The 22,005-nt window shown below is 39.8% G+C and overlaps 1 protein-coding gene across 2 annotated transcripts in view; it reads left to right on the top strand.

Moving 5' to 3' along the window:
- Positions 1–14,552: 14,552 nt before the first annotated feature.
- LOC308110071 (alpha-1,6-mannosylglycoprotein 6-beta-N-acetylglucosaminyltransferase B-like) overlaps positions 14,553–22,005 on the top strand; it is a 119,095-nt gene continuing 111,642 nt past the window's right edge. Inside the window, exons 1-3 of one of the 2 annotated variants that reach the window (XM_080464128.1) lie at positions 14,553–14,694; positions 14,902–15,099; positions 19,578–19,789. In XM_080464128.1, the coding sequence (XP_080320254.1) occupies positions 19,720–19,789 (70 nt within the window). In that variant the 5' untranslated portion in view covers positions 14,553–14,694; positions 14,902–15,099; positions 19,578–19,719. Of the gene's footprint in view, positions 15,100–19,577; positions 19,790–22,005 lie in introns of both variants that reach the window. The other variant, XM_080464127.1, reaches the window with a different exon arrangement.

Below are 22,005 nucleotides of genomic sequence, written 5' to 3'. Positions count from 1 at the left end.
AGCAGTTGTGCTGCCTTAGCTTCACTTAGCTTGGAGTTTTTCTTGCTTTGCCATGCCCTTCATTAATCATGTTTGTTTTTTTCTCTCATCACTGAACCTTAACATTGCAATGACACAACTGCAAAGATGTTACACTATTTTTGGTAATGTCCTTAGCGAAAAAAAGGAACTCACAGGAGCACTTCTACTCTATACTAGTTACTTTTATAAGCAAGTAATCAATAAAGTAACAAAGTTACTTTTAACAGAGTAATCAGTCATCAGATTACTTTTTCAAGGTAACTGTGTGGTAACCTGGAGCTAGGAGAAAGCAACTTGTTAGCATTTTCAAGAAAAGACTATTGGGCCTTATGTCAGTGGTTCTTCCTACACAAAGCTGTCATTAGAATTGATGGACCCATTTCACTCGGTCCAGGTGGCTGAGTAACAGGCCACATTTTTCCTGCTCTACACACCAATAGATGCAATCTGCTGTGTTCATTGTTTATTTTTCTCTTTGTTAATCACACAACTAGAGGGACTTTTAAGTTAGACTCTTAGACAATCCGGTTGCTAAATCCCCCTCTCTTGGTTTTTCATGCCGTTTACAAACGAAATGAGCTTCAACTGAAAAAAAAATTTTCTAATCATGCGTTCAGTTAGCTTGGACCTGGGGTGGTTACTTGGAAGGCGTCATTTCAAACTTTATAAAGACCACAGTACAATAACAAAGAGGCAACAAGGCTGTTTCCAACAGTTTATTGCTGCTGAGTCCAGAAACGAGACAAACAAGCTCACCATCACATACATCAGCCAAAAAGAGGAAGCCCAAAAGCTCAGGAGGGCAAATCTCTATTCATGCTACATTTATTCACATTTGTAGCTCAATCAATAATTTATTTTCCACTGTTGACATTTTTGCCCTCTTCAGGAAGTTGCAATTGTCACATGTGGTACCAAATCAGATAAGTATCTGATGTCTTTCAATGTGATGGCTGTCTGAGGAGTCAAGTCTCATGTATGTATGTATGGTTAGGTTGAGGTTTCGGGACAAGGTAGAAAATGGTGATGGGATTAATCTTTGTAAAAATGTTAAGCTTTGCGTCAGTGAATCTCCATCCATATTCACGTTGCAGAGGTTGAATTTAAATGGAGTGTGAACGATCATGCAAAGAAATCGGATCTCAGCAAGAAATCAGAATTGAGCATCAAGACCTACAGTGTGAACGTAGTCTAAGAGTACAAGCAATAATAATATTTTGATGATCTGTACATGTCTAGGGGTGGCTTTAGGAGGGGGGTGCCAAAGTGAAGTTAGAAGGTCTCAAAGGTTATAGTAAAAAAATCTTTGGAAAAGTTTAAACAATTCTCTTCATAAAGAAGTAAAACTTCATCACCACCAACGAACAAATCGCTCAAATAGGAACATGAAATGAGTCCAGGTGATAAAAATACGATCGAAAACTTCTCAATCTGGTCCAGTCAAACAAGCAATAGCATCCACTTCTTACTTTTTAGACAAATGCTCAATCTGTGTCTTCACTGGACTTTTAGGCTCTGTCTTCAGATAAGCTCTGAATATACCTGGTCAATTGGCAACTGACGCATAGAAAATCCACAACAAACATGAACTACAGTACATTTCTCAACTGTCGTCGAGACCAACCGCTGTGATAAGTGACATCAGACTGGCTCCAACAGACCAGCGGCACCTTTCACACTTCCCATTAACTCACCAACACCCCATTACTCACGTTACTCAGTGAGAGTATATGTATTGAATGTCTGCTTGATACAATACTTCGTATATTGAAATGAGTAAAATCTTTAGTTTCCATGACATTTCCCATTGAAAGAAGCAGCTGCAAAAGCAAAGACTTTGATAAGAAAAAGAACATTTCTTGATCTGAACAGGCTTTTTCCTGATGGCCTACTATGGCTTTTCAAATATATTGATATTTTGATTTGATTTTAGTTTTACGAGCAGCAACGAGTTCATGTTCACCTTTGGTTTTGCCACATCATCTAGTTTTGTTTTTTACTTTGGTCCCCAGCAAGGCTTTTGTTACAGCTTCAGTTTATATTTAGAATGAATCAAATAACACCAAATCTGTGCTGCTGCTGTGTTCGGCATAAACACAGATAGACTTTGCTCCACTTGAATACCCACCTGCAACTAACACCTGAACTCATTTGCTCACGGCGTTACAAAGTGATTGCGGCTCCCCGTGCACATCTGCTATCTAGATTTATGAGACCTGTTTCAGCTCGCGCAGAATGGGAATGAAATTGGACACATTTATACAGTGCTGTATAAACAACAGAGTGAAAACCAATGTCTCTTCATCAATACGTCCCCCTGACGTCCCCCCATGCGCATGGCCGCAAATCCTCGACTTTCAGTGAGGAATTTCTCTTGCTGCCTATGGGCACCCCGGAATTACCAGCTTGCGTGTGAAATGACGCCAGCAGCTGAGACCTCCCCGCTATTGATTCATCACTTTAATCACTCTGGCTCTCTAACCTCTTACCAACCATAGCAGGGTTTGACACATCACTGCCTTCTCGGAGCCTCGACAACATTTGTCCTATTTAGAACACTGTCTCTATCCCTGGAGACAATTAGATATTGGAGGTACTGTGTCGAGTCGAGCTGGTAAAATACAACACAGCTGTTACAGGTTGAATTGCAGTGCAAATTGGAGTAAGACTTTCCCCTGTTCACCTGAGCTCACCATCAAACTGGAGTGATTAAAGTCTCAAAGCACGATGTGAAACATATTTACCCACATTTAAAAGGCAGGTTAGTTTGTGTGGCTCTTTAGAGGCCTGTTTGTGTCCCATTGCTCTGCTTTCACTGGACTTTGTTGAACTCAGTGGCTGCAACGTGATATCCACAGCACAAGAGCAACCTTTATAAGCCTCCATTGATTTCACCAATCTCTGTCTTTTCATTGCTGGATGAGGTGCAAAGTGGATACGATCAATCAGTCCTCTTTTCTCCATTTTCCTCCGAAAGGCAGACACGGAGACAGAAAGATTTCACAATATACCAAAATATGGGGCTACTTACTGCGAGGTAACTGAGGATATTGCAGCTGGGAAGCAAAACCTTATTGTGTGCTCAATTGTGTCAAGACTGTGAATCATATAAAGGACTGGGGTTTAGTGTGGATAGTATCCCTCTATTTGGTGATGCCTGTGAAAAACTAAAGGGACAGAAGCCTCACAGATGGCAATGATTCACTGTCTGTGAAGACACGGGGACACCGACTTGTACTCTATGTGGCAAGAAGGATGATTGTTGGCTGAGGAAGTCATCCCGGGACTCGGCTCAGACAGATAGAAGAGGTTCATCTATAAGCAGCTCCAAAATGTGACTTCTCTCTCAGGTTTCTCATTTGCTCTCTTCACTTTTCTCATTCACTCCAGGTAATTCCTGAATATCCGTAACTATTTTTTCCCCCATGCTTTCATTCAACAAAATACAGAAGGACAATAAAGTCCAGTTGTGGAGCTCGGTTATAATGTGTCTTTGCGCAAACTGCTGACACGTCGACCCAGAGGGGCTGAGATTTATTGTAAGTAGGGCAAACAGTGAAGAGTGGCTTCAGAGTCTGCACAATATGGGACATGGATGTCACACTCCCAGTGTGAAGAGACCAAAGGGGACTCGGTGTCTGCAAAGACAAGCACAGAAATTCAGTTTAAGTCTGGAAAGTTCAGTTCAGTCCCCACGCTGCTTCCTGCCATGCAGTTTCGGCCATTCATCTTGTGTGCCTGCTTACTACAGTAGGGTCACAGAGGCTGGATTTCATCTCAGCTGACATCTACAAGAGCCAAACCATCCTGGAAACATGTTAGACCAGAGACTGCACCTGCTACATGGCCTTGTGTTAGCTTCTCCAAGAGACTGGACCACAATTGTTCAAGATAGCTGCTCAACTCAATGCATTTTTTTAACCTAATGATTAATGTATTAATTACCATAATCAGTGTGACTATGATGGGAGTCTTCACATTTCACAAATACAGCAATGTCATTGTAGAAATGGAATGTGAGAAAAATATCAGAAGAGAAACCAATACAGGCACAGGCAGAAACTACTAATGAAAAGCGCCGGGACCCGATTCAAACCATAACCTTACCACACTACCATTTCCATTTCCATAAATAGCTTAACAAATATTCTGATATATCTTTGGAGTAGGTTTTTTTAACCTCTGCAAATACAGGCAACACAAACCCCCACATGCATCTAACATATAGTTTAACATCTCATTTCATGGACATCAGCATGCTGGTATCAGCTTGATGCTCTCTGCAGGAATATACAACCTTTCAGATACAACAGCGTTAGTAGGTTCTGTGCTCATGTTGTGGGTTGATGCCTAACACACACTCAGTGTTGCAATACATCTTAAAGCTGGTGGAGGGTTCAGTGAAAGAATCTCCGCTCCATTACACTTCTTCATATAACTTTCTTTGTGCAAAGAAGCTTTTGATGCTGAAAAAGGAAAGAGAATTTCCATAAATTGAAAATGTCAATTTGAGTATTTGTAGAATTGATTTAATAAAGTGCTCAGCACAAACCAGACGTGGGTATAATGAACGCTTCTGTAAATAACTGCATTACAATGGCAGTTTGTGTGCGATTTCGATCATTTAATTTAGAGTTTTAGCACTGCTGCATGTTGATGAAAGCGAAAGAGGAATTAGTCCCAAGGAGAAGTGGCGTGTGTCCAATACACTTAGGAATCTAATTTAAGTTTGCTATGTACCACCACAAGTTATTTTTTTCCTCCAACACCAAACGTGTGTGTGCGAGTGTAACTGGCTGCGAGCCACCCAGTGTGTTTTATGTGAAAAAGTCAGACAGCCAGAAATATATATTGTTTTTCAACTCAATACAAGGATCAGCTTTTTATTTCTTTGTCCCCAGAAAGATGCATTTGGGAGCTTGTTGTTGTCTTTGTGTATTTCATCCTTGCCCTGCTGTCACAGCATTAAGCTGCAGGTCTGTCACTCACGGTGTCAGTATTAGGGCCCCGGTGGCCCCCGAAGCCCTTTCCCCTTCGGCGTTTCCTCAGTGATGCTCCACTCAGATGACTGTTTGCTTCAGTCTGAAGCCTGTCAGAACAGCCAGCTCAATGAAAGGGACTGTGTGCAGAGACATCAGTGTGTTTGTGTGTGAGTTCTATCTCAGTTGTGGGGACCTAACACATGACATGGGGACTTGCTGTCACTGACAAATCAAGAAAAAAAAAAAGAACAAAAACAAGTTGATACATTTGAGTCAAACACATATTTTAAGGTTAGATTAAGTTTAGTGTTAGGGTAACAGTGAGATTGTAAGAAATGGATTTGTGACTGGAATTCATAACATGCTCACATATTTACAAAAAGTTATTTCTTACAACCAGAACACTTATTTTACGTCGCAAAACCAAGTTTAAGTGACTGTCCTGCTTCTTTTCGTATATCTGGAGCCTATCCTAGCCAGCCGACTAACATAGAGGGACAACATAGACACACACACACCAGGTTAAATCAGTCAACTGTTATCTGCAATGAGGGGATCTCACACTTTGACTGTGTTGCACACACACACACACACACACACACACACACACACACACACACACACACACACACACACACACACACACACACACACACACACACACACACACACACACACACACACACACACACACACACACACACACACACACACTCACACAAGATTTACCCCCACTGGGAACAATTTGGCTTTCAGTGTTTTGCTCAAGGACACTTTGACATCAGGACGGTCTGAGGCAACAATGTTGACCACTGGACCGCTGTGTCACACATGTTACATTGAGTTTTGGGTAAAAAAAAACTACCAAAAAAACTGGTTGGATATTGATCATATTTTCTCTTCTTCATGTTGAACTCTGATGAATATACAAAGTGGTGTCATGACGTGTGCTCGAAGCAGAATGTAGATTCAAAAGCATCAACAGTAACAGCTTATTGAACATTTGAGTACTTCACATGCAAGACAATAACACATTTTATTATTCCTCTCATGTTATTAATTAAGTCCTTGAGCTCATTGTGATTAAAGCAAGTATCCAATGGATATTGTAATCAGGTATATTTTGATATGTGCCTGGAGGGGAAATTCATCAAGGAGTTCCTACTGGTTGAATATCGCCAAATGTTTCTCTTTAAGAAAGAAACACATTGCCGAACGTTCTCATTGGTTGGCTGTGTCAGTATCCAACAGTCCTGGTTTCACTGAAGAAGAGGAGGAAAATAATGGAGAAACCTTTGATTCATCTCCTTCTTTGGCCCCTTTATCAAACTTTCTAAACATTTTCTTTTCAATCTGATGGATGCTTTGTTGCAATAGTTTCCAAGTCCCACATTAACTCACAGGTGTCACTGACACAGCAGTGACATGGGGGCTTTGGCTCTGGGCTCAGAAATCACTATAATCTCTGCAAGTATCCATGACTGCAGGTGTAGATATGTGTGCACGTGTGAGCGTGTGTGAGTGTCAAACCACAGGAGAAAGAAGTCAATCTCCAATGTAATGAAAATGCAAATTGTCTCTCTTGTGACGACCTGCGCTGTCAATCAGCATCACATTACTTTATCGCCTTTTTGCCGCTCACAAAACAGCCGACAATCAACCCAGACGTGACTGGGACAAATCACTCCACCGAGCCATTTCCATCATTCATTACAGATAAATCAATCTCACTTATTTTTATCGTCTCTCCTCGTGTCTATTCCCCATTTTATCATTGATTTCTGTCATCCTCTTATTTGTCTCAACTGTTTTGTCTTTATCCCCCCTTTCAACAGTTTCTAGCCCATCCAGAGGGATTTTTGGAATAAAAACTGATAAAGCAGTAGGTGAAAGGGATGATTAACAATTAGGAATTAACTTCATTTTCAATTACAGTTCACAGGTAATAGATCTTTTTTTCTCTCTCTTTCTGTTGTCCTTACCTGACTCTGATTAGTTTGTCTTTGTTTTAGAAGCCTCTGGGACATGGGAATGAGGATATTGAAGAAAAAGCAAAAAAAAACAAAAAACAGAGGTGATCTAAATGAACATAGCGAGGCTTGTTTAATGGCTTGGTCTAATTTTATCTCTTTTGTTCCTGTAAATGTCATCCATTAAATACAGATCGATACTGTTGTGAAACAGCAATCTGCGTTAGTCCAAAGCAGTTTTCAAATGCAAGTAATTGTCTCTCTCAAATACAAATAATTGTTGTTGTATACAGAACTTTCATTTTTAACAAAGGTGCAATTCCACAGTATTAGTAATGCTTTCACAGTTTGGTCTCTCAGGCTTTGATTCAACAACAATAACAAATCTGTCTTTGATTCAATAAGGCAGAGTCTCACTGAAAGAAACTTTATAAAGTTTTGGGTTTTGGATCCTGCACAAACTGATTTTCAATGGCCACCTGTGGTCTGCTGGAACAAGCTGCTCTGATGGCACACACAACCCTTTCCGTTTGAAAGCGGCAGCTTCCCACCAGTTAAATTACGGGCTACATTCACCATTAGCAGTTATTCAGAGTTTTCTTTGGATTAAGGGAGTTAGGGTTAAGTTAAATATTCATCTGTTTTGTTTCCAACTTCTACAAGTGCATGATTTTATAAAACTCATCCTTATATGAATCTCCCATGGTGGAATATTAGAACTGTATTGTTGGGTTGTAATTACCAAGGTTATTCAAATATTTTTAGACATATAAAGTCAGTAACTCATAATTACCATTTTAAAAAAAATGTGTAATACGGCTACAATTTGAAGCGCTTGAGAGGGCTTGTTACTCCAGTCATTGATGGAAACAGTTTTAGAGCTGCTGTCTGTCAATATTGTCTTCAGTATTAATGAAGAGACGCTCATTCACACTTAATCCTCTGATCATGACTATACTACCTTTACTGGATTCATTTTGGTTCGAAAACATGCAGTCAGTGAGCGTCGGTCATTTTTGTTGAATGACATTCAAAATCCAGCCGTTCTTGAGTATCGCTGTGTGTTTTTGAAATAACTGAGAACCTCATGTTACAAACGTGTGACACGCTGGTGAATCTTGTCTGAGATTGAACAGTCTCACTAATGAGTCCTCGGGGAAATGCTCTATTTTTATCGTCTGCGATAGTTTTTTTATCTATTGTCCGTGATACCATAGACAACATCATAAACATGATATTATAGTATTAAGAAGTATGCATGTCAAATCTTGTCAGCAATGACACTCCTTGTACTCTTTTTTGAGGAACTGAAAAACTGTATTTATTGGCAGAAACATGCTCATAACTATTTAATATGAACGGCAGTTGAGTTTCAGGAAGCATCTCACACATTACTGATGTTGTACCCCACAATGGTAGTCGAGCTGCAGAGCTGCTGTCTCTCTGCACTTTGCTCGCTGTGCTGTCAGGTTTAGGGTCAGCTGAAGCTGATAGTTACTGTTTTACCAAACTCCAGTTTAACAGAGGAGTGCCTTGTTAATCCCAAACTAACTTAGTCTTCCCCACAGTCGCGTGTATTACATCCAGTTATCAAAAACATTCACATGTTCTGATACACACTGTACCAGTCATGCATAAGCCACCCTGAATAAACATTAGCTCACCTTTAACAGACATTGTTTGTCTCGGTTTTATTATTGTTTCTTCACGTCATTAAAACGTGAAAATGTTTAATGCAAAAACAATCAAGAGCAAAATCATAAAGCATCCTCCCCCAAACAATGAATGTAATTTCAGCTCAACTAAACAGTGCTGACAGCCCAGCTCGTGTTATCAGATATCCTACTTGAGGGAGACAATTAAAAGTAACTTTCTTTGACGCGTTACTTTTAATTTACTTATAACCATAAAGTAACTCGATACATTGGTCTACTTTTTTTTGTTTTTTTTTTAGAAAGTAACTTTTGAAATTATTTTAGAATTAGATTTAAGAGATGTGCTTCATGCAAGGGAATGGTTTACTTTCTTTAAAAGTTATTGCTTCTTTGACCACACAGGAGTCACAAACCCCACAGCAAACTGTATGTTTCACTGAAACGTAACACTCTACTTCATGTCTGTCTTATTGTGATTAGTACCTGTTCTCTCCAAACTTTTCAGCCGTGGGAAAAGCTTGTTCGTATTCATCATTGGGCTTTCTTTATCTGTTTTCCTGTTTGAAGGCCGTTTTATGTGATTTCTTTTTACTTCTTGACACATTTAAGACACGGGAGCATTGTTTTCACTTTTTTTTGTCCTCTGCACTGCCATGAAGCTTAAAATGCATTGTCCGTCAGGGTTTGTAGCGTGACGCTGATATGTGATTTGTCTACGTGTTTGGAGTTTAGAGTTTGATCTCTGCCTGTTGTCCCCATCTCAACTCTACATCAACTTACCTGTGTAACGATCCGCATAAATCACTTGATTAGAATCGCCTTGTGTTGATCTAATGCTTCTGTTTTTCAATGAGATGCATTTGGAAACGAGAAAGTGACTTTGACCTTAACCAGGACCCAAAAAAGAAAATCGATTAATGCTGCTGACCTAATAAACCACTCCTGGATGAGCTTAGAGAGGAGAACAACAACGTTTATTATCATGTTTGCTGCATCAATCAGGCGAGCTCGCATTATTTTATAATGTTCCACAAAATCAGTTGATTTACTAAAAAAGAAACCATGCATAAACTTAGCAGTAATAATTCTCGTCAACATTCACCAAAGAAGTTTAAGATAAGGTTAATATTTATTTTTAAAGCGAGGTTTACTTTGGGATTTCATTACAGAACTAAAGGCTAATATTTACAAATGAATGTCCCAGACTAATCAAGATTAAGTGGGACCCACTTTATTTTGCATAAGACTGTGAGTGTTGATTAGTTTTGTAATCACCAATCAAAATGTTTTTCTTTTCTTTTTTTTTTTTTATGTACTAATGAAGTCTTGAGATTTGTGTGGGTAATCTGATTTGTTTGAAATGATTGTGAAAATTATGCTTGCGATAATCCCTAAGTGCTGTGCTCAGTCATTTTAAAGCAAGAGGATTCCTCAGGCCTCATAAAATACAAGATTATCCGTACCAATCATCAAGAGCGTTTCTGCTCGGACCGGCTGGTGCTAAATACAGTTTAGAGGCTTCGGCAGTGGGCCATGTAGTCTGCCTGAGGCATTAACCAGTGGATGTGTTAGTGTATTTGAAGCCTGCGGCGTCAAAAACATTTTAGTTCAGGAGCCACCTCAAGCCCCTTTTGATTTGAGCTGGGCCAGAACAAGTAACAACACACGAACAACTGTGAACGTTTCCTTTTGCTTTAGCGCGACAAAATATAAGTAATACCTGAAAGTGTTCATATTTATTGCATTTTATTCAAAACTGTTCATTTGAAAATTTTCTCAAAAAATATGATCTCTGAAATGTTCTTTGCTTCAAATGTTTTCTGCAGCCCCCGGTGTGCATGTTTTCACAAACCTCACCCACACATTATGATTTGAGGCAAAGGTAATTTTGTTAGTTAAATGGTGATTACCACAACATCTGGCTGCCGTTCAGTTTCAGATGGGTTTCATCTGCTAATCTCACTAAAGCTCTGATGACCAATTTGACAAAAAAATTTAATAAAATGAGTTATTATTGTCTTTGTTATCATTTCTTTTTGCCATTTCATACTGACGGCCAGATTTAAAAACTCTGTATGAGCCATATGTTTGACGCTCCTAATTCAAACAAGAGACGCATGAAGATTCTTTTGGAAAAGACATTGTGTTTAAAAAAAGATTCTTTGTTTGTTTTAATTTTACTTTATTGGCTATTTATTGGCTATTTATTATATTGTGTGTGTGTGTGTGTGTGTGTGTGTGTGTGTGTGTGTGTGTGTGTGTGTGTGTGTGTGTGTGTGTGTGTGTGTGTGTGTGTGTGTGTGTGTGTGTGTGTGTGTGTGTGAACAAGAGAACACTTTCCATCTGACGAACCCTCATTTAAAATAGAACACTTATATATGCTATATATGTTATGTATATATATATGTTATAATAGAAAATATATGCTCTGCCAAAATCCAACAAATACTTTTCTGTATCTTCATTATCCCACTGTGGTTGTCATGGAGTCGAAGCATATCTTTAAAAACACAAGTTGCCCGGAACAAAATTTTCTGGTTTAATAAATTTGTTTTGCCCCCCCCAGTTGAATCAAAAGCTTTTCTGACTTTTACTTTTCATTTCAACTTTTTTTCCATGCTTTTGCCCATGACCGTCTTGATTTAAGCTTGTGTACCATGACCAGTAACGAACCATTTGAAATTCTATTTGAGATGGGTTTACGGGTTTATGGCTGATTTTCAAAGCCATTACTCCCTCCTTGCTCCGAGACTTGGTTGAGACAGAAATCTGATAACAACTGTGGTAAAGATGAAAGAAGCTCTTGTGAAACCATAGAAACAAATGTCCCTGTATGCTGTTCTCCCTTTACCCTTGTCTGCAGATAGATGGATTGTCTTCTCTTTCTAGTTTAGTCATCCATCCCACAAAAAAGTTAGGCCTTTTATGAGGGTGTTTTGTCCGACGATTCAGGTTTTACAGCTCTCTTCATAGTCGTCAGAAATTAATTATATTAATAAAAGCTCATCCTTCACAGACTTGAGCAGATTTTAAGCTCTCTTGGATGACCTTGTGGTATAATTTTATGCTGCTATTTAAAGTATTCTTAATAATTTAATTTTTAATTCACTGACACACTGCAGCAAAGGGCAGCCATAATTATAATGTGATGTTCTTGCCATCTTGGGCGCTCAGAAAGGCCACTATAAACCTTCAGAAACTGGGGATAGTTTTTGCTTTAGGTCGTTAAATCATTGGACCTGGATTTCCAAATGTCAAGTTTATCAAAATAATTGGTATATGACAGATAACTGAAAAATGGTTTAGCTTAGTTACAGTCATTTTGCAGGCAGATGATCTAATTTCTAAGTCAAATGTTAGGATGCACTGAAGTTTTTGTTGTAGCCTCTGTTTTCTTCTAAAAATGAGCTTTGAAAATTCACTAAGAAAATCCAGTAATTTATTGCGATACTAAGATAAGTAACAAATTAGATTAATGCGATAATTAAGTGACCGGGACTAGACTTCATAATTATCTTCACATTATTGCATCTATAATTTGCTGTGCTCAGTGGGGAAGTCATTTATAGGCTCAGCAACCAACAAACCAATGCAAAAAAAATAAAAGATATTAAAAAGTATAAAAGTAAAGTCTGATAATAACCATACTGGACTCTGGGATGGCCTTTTGTTTTCATTAGGGATTGTCTTCTGTGGCTGTTGTGGCTTTGCAGATGCTTTTGGTTAGCTCAGCCTCAGGCAATTTTCTTTTCCAATGTCGACAGCTCATTAACAATAGTGGCAAGTGCGGCTGGGAAAATCTTAACCAACTGAAGGGAAAGAGCAGTGGACTACCAAAAGCATATTATGGCTGTCACAGAGGTTGCAACAGTTTGACTTAATATGTGTTTGCTTCCACAGAAACAATCCAGCTCACTGCTGCAGAAAGGGTGGAATTGACTCTTTAAAATGTCCTACAGATTCTATTGTCTAAATGGGTCCCTGAAATTGAAGCAGTCATTTGATTCATAAGTGTCTGAAGTGAGGCGAGGCCTCTTGAGGTGTTTTGGTATTCAGATTCTAACAGACCTCTTTTTAAACTTCGGTGAGTTCCACTGTTATGTCTGCATTTGTGTAAATAATGTGTGTGTTCATGAAAAGGCATTCTACATGCACGCATGCACGGACTCACGCATACACACACACACACACACACACACACACACACACACACACAAAAGGTGTAAAAATCCCATGTTTGCCCAGTGGATTCCCGCTGATAGAGCAGCAATATTCCCACAACCCACTGAGAGGGACAGTCTGCGTGGGCGGTGGGCTGTCAGTCATATCCACATGTACAAGTGCAAGTGATGCATGAAGGGAGTTTGAGATTTCTCTGTCATCTCCAGTCTGGTCCCCTGCAGAGTTCCCCTCTTCTGCCTCTATTTCTGCTCCAATGCTCTGCTGGCCACAAAGACTGTATAATCCGTGCTTCAACTTAAACTGACTGCAAAGTGAACAAATAAGGTGGTGAGTTAGAGCTGTAGAACCGCCCCATTTGTTAGAGCCTTCTCTTCATAACACTAAAGCTCTTTGGCTGTAAAACTTTTCACTGTGTGACTGGTGAGGAGATGCAATCAGTGGCTACAACGGCCTGCAAAGTATATATATTTTTTCTCCCCTAAAACGAAATAATAACCCATATTATTGCGACCTGAGCTGTTAGTACTTTGGTTGTTGCTGTTCCTCCTGTAGTACCGCTATCTGCCGCTGGGTGCCACTGATGGAAACCGATGGTTTTCGCTGTCCGTGGTGCTGAAATGCTTCGCACAGAGGTCTCTCCACAGACACACAATCATAATGTAGATCTTAACCTGTCATTCAAGTTTTTATTTGTTTGTTTGTTTTTTTGTGTGTCATTGCACAGTTGTATTAGATGTTGCTATAATCATAACCTAATGTGCTTCTGAAATAATTAATTTTGGCAAGTTTTATTCAGAATGTTGGACCCTCTGGAAGCCAACTGGCATCGTGAGTGACAGCTTCCTAAAAAAAAAATCACCTTTGGAAGGGGCCGCATGGGGGACAGGTATACTATAGAAAATTGGTTAATGCTTCACTCTGAGTGAAAGACGAATACAAAAAGTTGAGGTTTTGAGTGCCGTTTGATTGCTTTTTGTGTCACAACTTAACAGCCGCAGAAGGCTTCATGCAGCGGTGAATGCAGCCGCGGAGTCTCCCAACCCTCAGGATCTGTCTGTCACTGTGTGGCAGAGTCAAGTCAGCCAGAGGGAGCTGGATGCACACAGGAAACCAGAGGAGTGGGCCTTCCAAATAAAAGGACACGTTTAATTTGTGGAGCAATAATCTCAAAATAGTTATCTCACTGACATGTGCACGGATAAGAGAATTGATCTAATGCATGTGCAATCATCACAACAAAAAAATGGGGTAACAAATCACTGATTGCGAGCAGGTTTGTTGGACTTGGGACCTTTGAAATGGATATGACAGTGGCCCTTCAAAGCAAGAACTGGACAATTCTGCCCTTTTGAAAATGAAACACAAGAAACAGTTTAATGATAGTACTTTGATGATATATTGGAACAGCATGCGATGAGAAGGTGATATGAATTATATTAAATAAATGAATTAATTAATAAATAAACAAATGAATACATTAATATATCCATCCATCCACTTTGCTGTTATGTTTATTCACTTGATTGTTTAATATTTTTAAGTATTGCGCCCACGAACGGTAATGCAATATATTGTTTGACGTCACCTGATCGGCTAGTATTTAATGTTTTGCGGGCTTTGTGTATAGAATGGATGTTTACAAAGTGGGCGTTGTGAGAAAGGGGGTTGGATACTCGTACTGTGAAGGGACGGAGCGGACGCGTCGTGCGTAATGAGCGCAGCCACTCTTCACCGAGAAGTGAGAGAGTAGAGAGAGACTGTCGGACTCGCCACAGTCGCGCTTGCATCTCTGGGAAGTTAAAACGTCCACAAACCCGACTCTCCTTTCTCACCGTCCGGAGAAAAAGCGCATATTTTGCGCGACAGACACTTTTACCCGCATATGTGAGCACAACGGTTTTTGTTGTTTTTTTCCCCCCTCACCGGATTTGACTCCAGCTTTCGCCACAACCGGCGGCGGTTTCTTCCCCCCCCCCACCCCACCGATTGTCTTTATTTATCGATGGAATAAGGCTTTACATGACATTTACGCATACAGTGAAGGAGTGTTTCTGAATGAAACTTTCTTCCTTTTCTCCCGGAGGACCGCAGAAGCGCCACTGGGAGCTCTTTCTTGTTTGACAGCACCGCTGTGGACCGCTGGATGGGACGCGGATAAAATGTTTGGTCACCTCAAGTTCGGGGGGTTAACAACCATGTCAGGGGTCGCTCGTTTTAGAAAATGATTACTGGCAGAATCGACGGTAAAATAATGGTCAGAAGATGTCTAGTGACGTTCAAACCGTTCAGGTAAGAGACAAAGAGATGGTTCGGTTCACACTATCCCGTCACCCCTCTGGCATTGTGACTGCTTTGTGTGCATGCCTCTTTACTGATTACATCTCCCCCAGCACATTAAACCAAGTTATCCCTCATCAGGCTACACTGAAGCCTATTACTATGCGCAGACTGCATCAGAGAGAGATATAAGGTGTGGGTGTGGGTGTGTGCACATGTGCTGTTACCCAACAAAGCAGCCACACACCAGATGTTTTGTCTCCCAGATGAATGAGATCTGGATAAAGAGACAGCTCGCGTCTGTAAATCTTGAAAGAGCCATAGCAAATAACTCTACCAGCCGACCGAGCTCTAACTTAGTTTCCTGCTGCATGGATAGCTGCATTATCACAGTGCAGCCACGCTTTGTTTGAGGATATAAATTGGAGACTTTTAAGGGATTTCTTACACATGTTAACCACAGTGAGAGTTGATACTTTTCACTCCATTGAGCCATGCTCAGTCAGCTTGCTTTATTTGATTTACTGTGACAGAGGAAGAGTAATGGCAGACTTTAAATCATTAAAGTAATTAATCTTTTTTTCCCCTTTTCCCTGGATGGTGGAGATTAAATGTAGTTGAGACTCACATTGTTGCTCCAGCCAGAGGATCGCCACCACTGGTTACTACCAGGTTTCATCTGCTAACATTGTTAGATTTTATAAAAAAAATGTGCTTATATGAGGCTATAAGAGTGCAAAAGCTCTGGAGCAACATTTATGGGGAGAAATAAGCAACATGGTTCATGCAGTACAGTAAAAAAAAAAAAGAAGACCTGGCTTTTCACCTTTTGATAATCGTTTTGACGACGTTTGACATCAACACATTTCCTTTCACATTCAAAAACAAACCAGATCTCTAGTTTAGAGCTTTATTTTCACTCTATTCAGATTTCATTAAAGACAAAAACAAATCAAGAAACTAAGTTTCCTGGCCAGACACATTTTGTGGTGCGATGCACTTCAAATTATAGCAGCAGAGGTGTTGACTTTTAGACATTAAACACAGATAACTATGTCCACATTTTTCAACAAGGATGTTAATAAGCATGTCTCATAGTTTGATAAGCCAAAGCACAACACTGCAACACTGCAGCTTGTTACAGAAGAACATCACTCTTTTTATGAAGCACATTAGATTAAAATCTTTCCCAGAATTTTTGGTAGTTTATGTGCCACAACGAAAAAAGAAAAAAAAAAGTTTCTTGGAAACACTACAACTAACAGCTCACACCTACACCCAAGCTCCAGTGTGTCGGCCAGTAGTGCTCTCTCTTCAAAAATCATCTACCTCCAGGCAAAATCAGATAAGTCCATATGTGTGAGGAAGCCAGTTAGCTGATAGCACATCTCTCCCTCTGATCCAATTAGAAGGAGCAGAGCATTTACTTTAAGCCTGTTAATTAAAGACTCGTCAGGCAGGACCAGAGCCTAATCCTCTGATATCACCCACCTAACGCCACTTTGGAAAAACGGCTAAATGATAAGAGAGGAAACGATTGCCCTAGGACAACATCAGGCCAACTAATACACACCCACACGAGCTGCACATCTCATTTCCCTCTTTTCTCCCCTCCATCGCTGCATTTCTCACTCATATTACTGCCTTTGCGTCTGTTCTGCACGTACATAAACGCACACGATTATTAATTCTTTGATCAATGAAAAGAAGAGATAAAGTGGATTAGAAAAAAATGTATATAGTTAGCTGGAAAACAACCAATTTTCTCTCCTGTCCTCTGGTTAACCTCTTTATCTCTTCAAACTTATCACTGGTGTCTTCCCTCCTTTTCTCCCCGCATTCATGCAAGTGATTGAACAAGGCAATGAAAAATAAATAGCTCAAGTAAACAAATCCAGGTCAGGTCATTCATTTTGATTTTCTTCTTTCTCCTACTTGGCAGGGTGACCACATGGTGGTATCGTAGTAAGTGTCTAATCTCTGGCTCATACTATCATATTAATATGAAATAATCTCTTGATTAGAATTAGTTCATGTATTCACATGTTTTACTACTCTCAGGCTCTCGGACAATGAGGGAGGTATTCTAGTACAATCCACAATGTGCCCGGAACAAATGGAGGGACTATCAAATGTAATATTATTCCAGTTTGTGGGAGATACGTAGAGATGAACGAGAAGGAGGAGTGGATGACAGGCACCGCTGTGAAACACAGCCTCTCATTTCTTCATGTCCACTGTAGAAATCGGTAATGTAATGCTGCACGCAAGAGCACTCATTGGCAAGTTAGCGCCTCATTTTGAAGCCACTTGCAGTATACCTGATGGTCATAGTAATGTGAAAACGCTGTTTGATTACTCGCTTCTGCCACCAGAAAATGAAGTTATTACTAAGAACTGAGAAGCCTAATTTCAGTACTCACAAATTACTGTTCTCCGTCTTCCAAGTATGTCCTCTACTATAATGAATTTAATATAACTACGGCTCAGAATGTATTCTAACGTCTCACATCAAAAGTGTTTCGTAAACAATGCGAAAGCTTTTTCTTTTTGGGGGTAATTTCGCAGCATTTATCAATGTAATCAGTTGGACTCGGGTCTTAATTCTGATTATCAGTCATTGCCATATATTTTTGATCTGTTCGAAAATTTCCTCTTCGAGGAAACCCTGTTGGCCGTCCTTGAAGTCTCCGAAGTGTATCATGGCTCAGAACAAGACACGTTGGCTCTATCCTGGAATATAAACTCACTCTGGGGGGCTTGCCAAAGCACCATGCTCTATACTTAACAGATTATTCGCCATCATCTTGATCCATTTAGGTCAATCACATCAGTTCAACAAATGTCCTTTTAAGTGGCTATTCTTTCTCAGTGTTGATAGAAACGCATATCTTACGATTTCATCAATATTAAGAGGTTACATTCAAAAGTGTGCGTGACAGGAGCTGCTTACCATTCCAAAAAGGGGCTGTCAGATTCCCCACTGGCTAGGCATTCAAGCAAACAGCTCTTTGCTTTTCCTTTGGAGGGAAAGCAACAGTTATGAATAATTCATTCATTTGTTACGCGAAGATTAAATTTCTCAACCTCCAGTGTGCAAGTTAAATGGTTACCTTCACAGCTGCCTTTAAATTACGTTTAGGTGAATTTGGATAATTAGATCATCTCAAAATAGAATTCCTTTGTATTGCATATATCTTCTGGATATGTTTATAAGTTAATATGAGGATACAAACGTTTTTCAGCCGCTTGAATCTGAGTCAGATTTTTTTTATTGTCACATGCTGTCAGTTCGTCTTTGTGCTGCACTATTTCCTCAAAATGTCTCGTGAAATTTCCTCTGGAAGTGAGCAGTGGTGCAAAACACATTTTTAAAGTAGGACTTGACTTGTTAGTCGTGGAGGCCAACTGGTATTTTGTCCACTGGATGAGAATCACAGACGGATTTTCCTCTCGGTTTCCCCAAAGAGTCTTGGCATAATAAGATAACCCCTGATCCAAAGACACAGAAGAGAGGAACTTAACTAGGGCAGGATTTACATGGACACAAAGACCTGATTTTCAACTCTTTTAAGTGAGCGATCTGCCTCAATCATGACTGTCTAAGAGGGAATCGTCACGTTTTATTTTCTCCCTTTGAGGTATGATAGCATCTCAAACATCTGTGCACAAAGCAGGGCAAAGCAGAAGCAGCATGCTATCAAACCGGGCCCGCACTTCAGATTTCAGTCTGCTTTCTAGGTGTATTTCAAAATTTGTCTGCATAAAACCTTGATGCTTTGTCATTGTTTTACATAGAACACAGACGTGACCCAAGAAGTGCCCTCTGAAAATGGGCATACTTAATAAATCATGACAGAATATGGACTGTATTACATAATCCGCTGACCTGGTTTTATGTGGCTCAGGACTGAGGGGTGACTCGGACTAATCTGTGTTTTCAAAACCATGCTTAGTATTATAACACTGTTTTCCTCCTAAATATCCCCATGTCCGGATGTCAGCTGTCCTCTCTGAACCTTTCCTTGTCCCCCAATGCACCTTCTCATATTGCATATTTCCTTTCACTTTGGCTGCACTTAGGAAAAATTGCTTTGCCTTCTGTTGACACTTGTCTACCATGTTCGGCAAGTGATATCATCACAACACCAGTTTGTTTCAAGTGCCCTCTGGCTTCAAGATTCTACTTTTCTATGTGCGATCATTGCTCTATTTATGCTCTGCCTTCAGGAAGTGATACTTCTTGCCTTTCTTTGCAGACTTCATTTCTCACCTCTCCACTTTTCTTATTGTCTCATCTTTGCATCTATATTTTCCCTCTTTTCCGCGCTGTCAATCATTTTGTCTTGCAAGTGTCTCTTCTATTTCTCATTGTTTTCAACTGCCTGCATTTCTAATTTTGTTTTTCACTTATCACTCATTCATTTATCCACTCCTTTGTCTGTCTCCATCTATTTCCCCTTCTACCTCTCTTCATTTATTCCAACTAGTCACCCGAAGCATCTATTTACCTGCCCTTCCCAATAAATTTGTCTATCCGTCTCAACTTTCCTTTCATCCATAGCCTCTCTCCTCCCTCTGTGTTGCAGGATATTCGTGGTGGGAATAGGCTTCTTCAGCCTGTGCTTTCTAATGACCTCTCTGGGGGGCCAGTTTTCAGCAAAGAGACTCGGGGACTCCCCTTTCACCATCCGCACAGAAGGTACTGACATGTTTTGTATGTGTGAGAGAGAGAGACTGCATCTCCATCTGTTTATGTAAACACCTCTTTCACACAGATTTGAAATGCTGCGATGTCACTGTGAATTGCAATGTGGTAACTCTATGGTGCGGTGTAATACCTACTAACAAAGTCTAAAAGTCCCATTTTTATAACCTTCATATAAAAAAAAAAAAAAAAGAACTTTGTTAAAATAATTAGTCGTGTCAAGTTGAGTTTCCATGTTATTGAGTTTTAATATCAAATATCTGAGTGACAGTTTTTGACCTGCCTGGCACTCACTGATGACTGACATCTTCCTACTTGACTCCATCACACATTGGGAGGTTGGGAAAATGATCCAGCATTAAATCTCCACATGTTGTTCGGTGTAATGAATTCCTTACTTAGATGTTGAGAACTGACGTTTCATTAATTAATACATTTTTAACATACATATAACATTTTGGTAGTTTTATTACAGTACTAGTTTTTTTGTTTATTTTTAAACATTATTTCAGTATGACACCTTTTCCAAATTGGAGATATAATATTCAGAATAGTACTAAAATTGTTTGATGATAGCGATAGTATTTTAGGTACGGTATGTAATTTTATTCTGTCATGGGGCTTGAGCTAGTTTCTTATAAGAAGTTTGCAGGTTCACCATGTGCCTGAATTAGGTTTTCAAGGGTTTTTCCCACAATCAAAAGACGTGCTAGAATGTGAATTTGGTCAGTTGTCTGTCTCTATGTTCATCCTTCGATGAACTGGGAGCCTGTCCAGAGTGCAGCGGTCACTGTGTTGCTGGGACTGGACCTTGTCCCACTAACACTGATTTGGATGAAGCAAAGTATTGAGAAAGAAATGAATGCATCATCATGGCATTAAATGGCACAAAAACATTTTAAAAATGAGACAGAGTTGTTTTTATCAATTTTCCATCAAACATACAGAAAATATTCAGTTTGAAGAAATGTTTTTTCATATAATTGTACAGCTTAATATTATTCAAGTCCACACTTTACAAACAGTCTACAGAGGTGAAGTGTTGATGAACCTGCTACTACTGTGGCACCTTGGAAAATTCACCATTCTCCTAAAAATCTCTTGGTCTTTGCAAACAATCAATCTGAGAGCTGAACTGGCTCTCAAGCTGCACACCACAGTCAGTCAGTCCCACTGGGACCTTGAACCCTTATTATCCTTTGCGTTCCGCATTCAAGATTCGCATGCTTGACCCATATGCGGGTTCACTGTATGATCTTTCCGTCAATAGCAGGAGATGTGCCTGAGGGACTGTATCCAATTTGTATCCCCCGATCATGGGATTATATTATTATTTGTGAAGCTGAATAGGTAGTAGCAGTGAGTTTAAACCAAACAGTTTTGCTAACCTACTAAAATATTGCAAGCACCACACGGTCGGAATTTGGTGATATAAGTCATTTTCTTCACAGCTTCTCTCCTGCAACAGGGACAGACATGACTGTAACATCCAGTGGATGTTTGTTTTCATCCAGGAGACATGCGATCCAACCAGCCCTGCCTTTTCGTTCTGTGTTTCAAGTGCCTCTGTGTGGATCCCCCATTGTCTCTTCAAAGATCACTATGTTGTTGGTGAGGTCCGGATCAGTGATTCATTGTTCCACCAACGACAGACCCTCCTACCAGGCACTTCATAGTCCAGTCACTAACAAGTGACAGGGCGAGCACACATCTGTGCCTCACTGTTGTAATAACCAGGACGAAGTCTGAGATGGTGTCGCCACACTTCATATAGCGCCCGGTTTGAATACAGAGATGAAATGAGAGGAGTCCATGTGGACTCAATTGAATGGTCTCCTAAAGTGGCTGCAATCAGAACTTTACTATTGTCCTGTAAGGCAGATATATATTATAGAAAATATAGATATAAAGTGGCAAAAAAAACCTACTATGAAAGCCTGTTGTCACTGCCTGGTTTCCTTCATGAAATGTAAACTGGTTTTATGTGTTTATTAAGTTCCCTCAAGACATTACCTCTTGATATGCTGCTCTTTGTGTTCTCAAGGATCATTCTTCATTACATTTTTGGACTTAAACTGGTCCACAGTACGAATGTGTCACTATTTAGCTTGCTCGTGAAAGTAAAGAACTTGTTTTTGTTGACTTGCAATTTTTTCTACATGCACACAGTTTATCTTCCTCCTTATCCTGAGATCTCTTTTAAGAAACAT

The sequence above is a fragment of the Lipophrys pholis genome (assembly GCF_963383615.2).
Source record: "Lipophrys pholis genome assembly, chromosome: 5".
Lineage (NCBI taxonomy): Eukaryota > Metazoa > Chordata > Actinopteri > Blenniiformes > Blenniidae > Lipophrys > Lipophrys pholis.
Note: the sequence above shows the minus strand (reverse complement) of the source record. Positions and strands in the feature narration are given on the sequence as shown.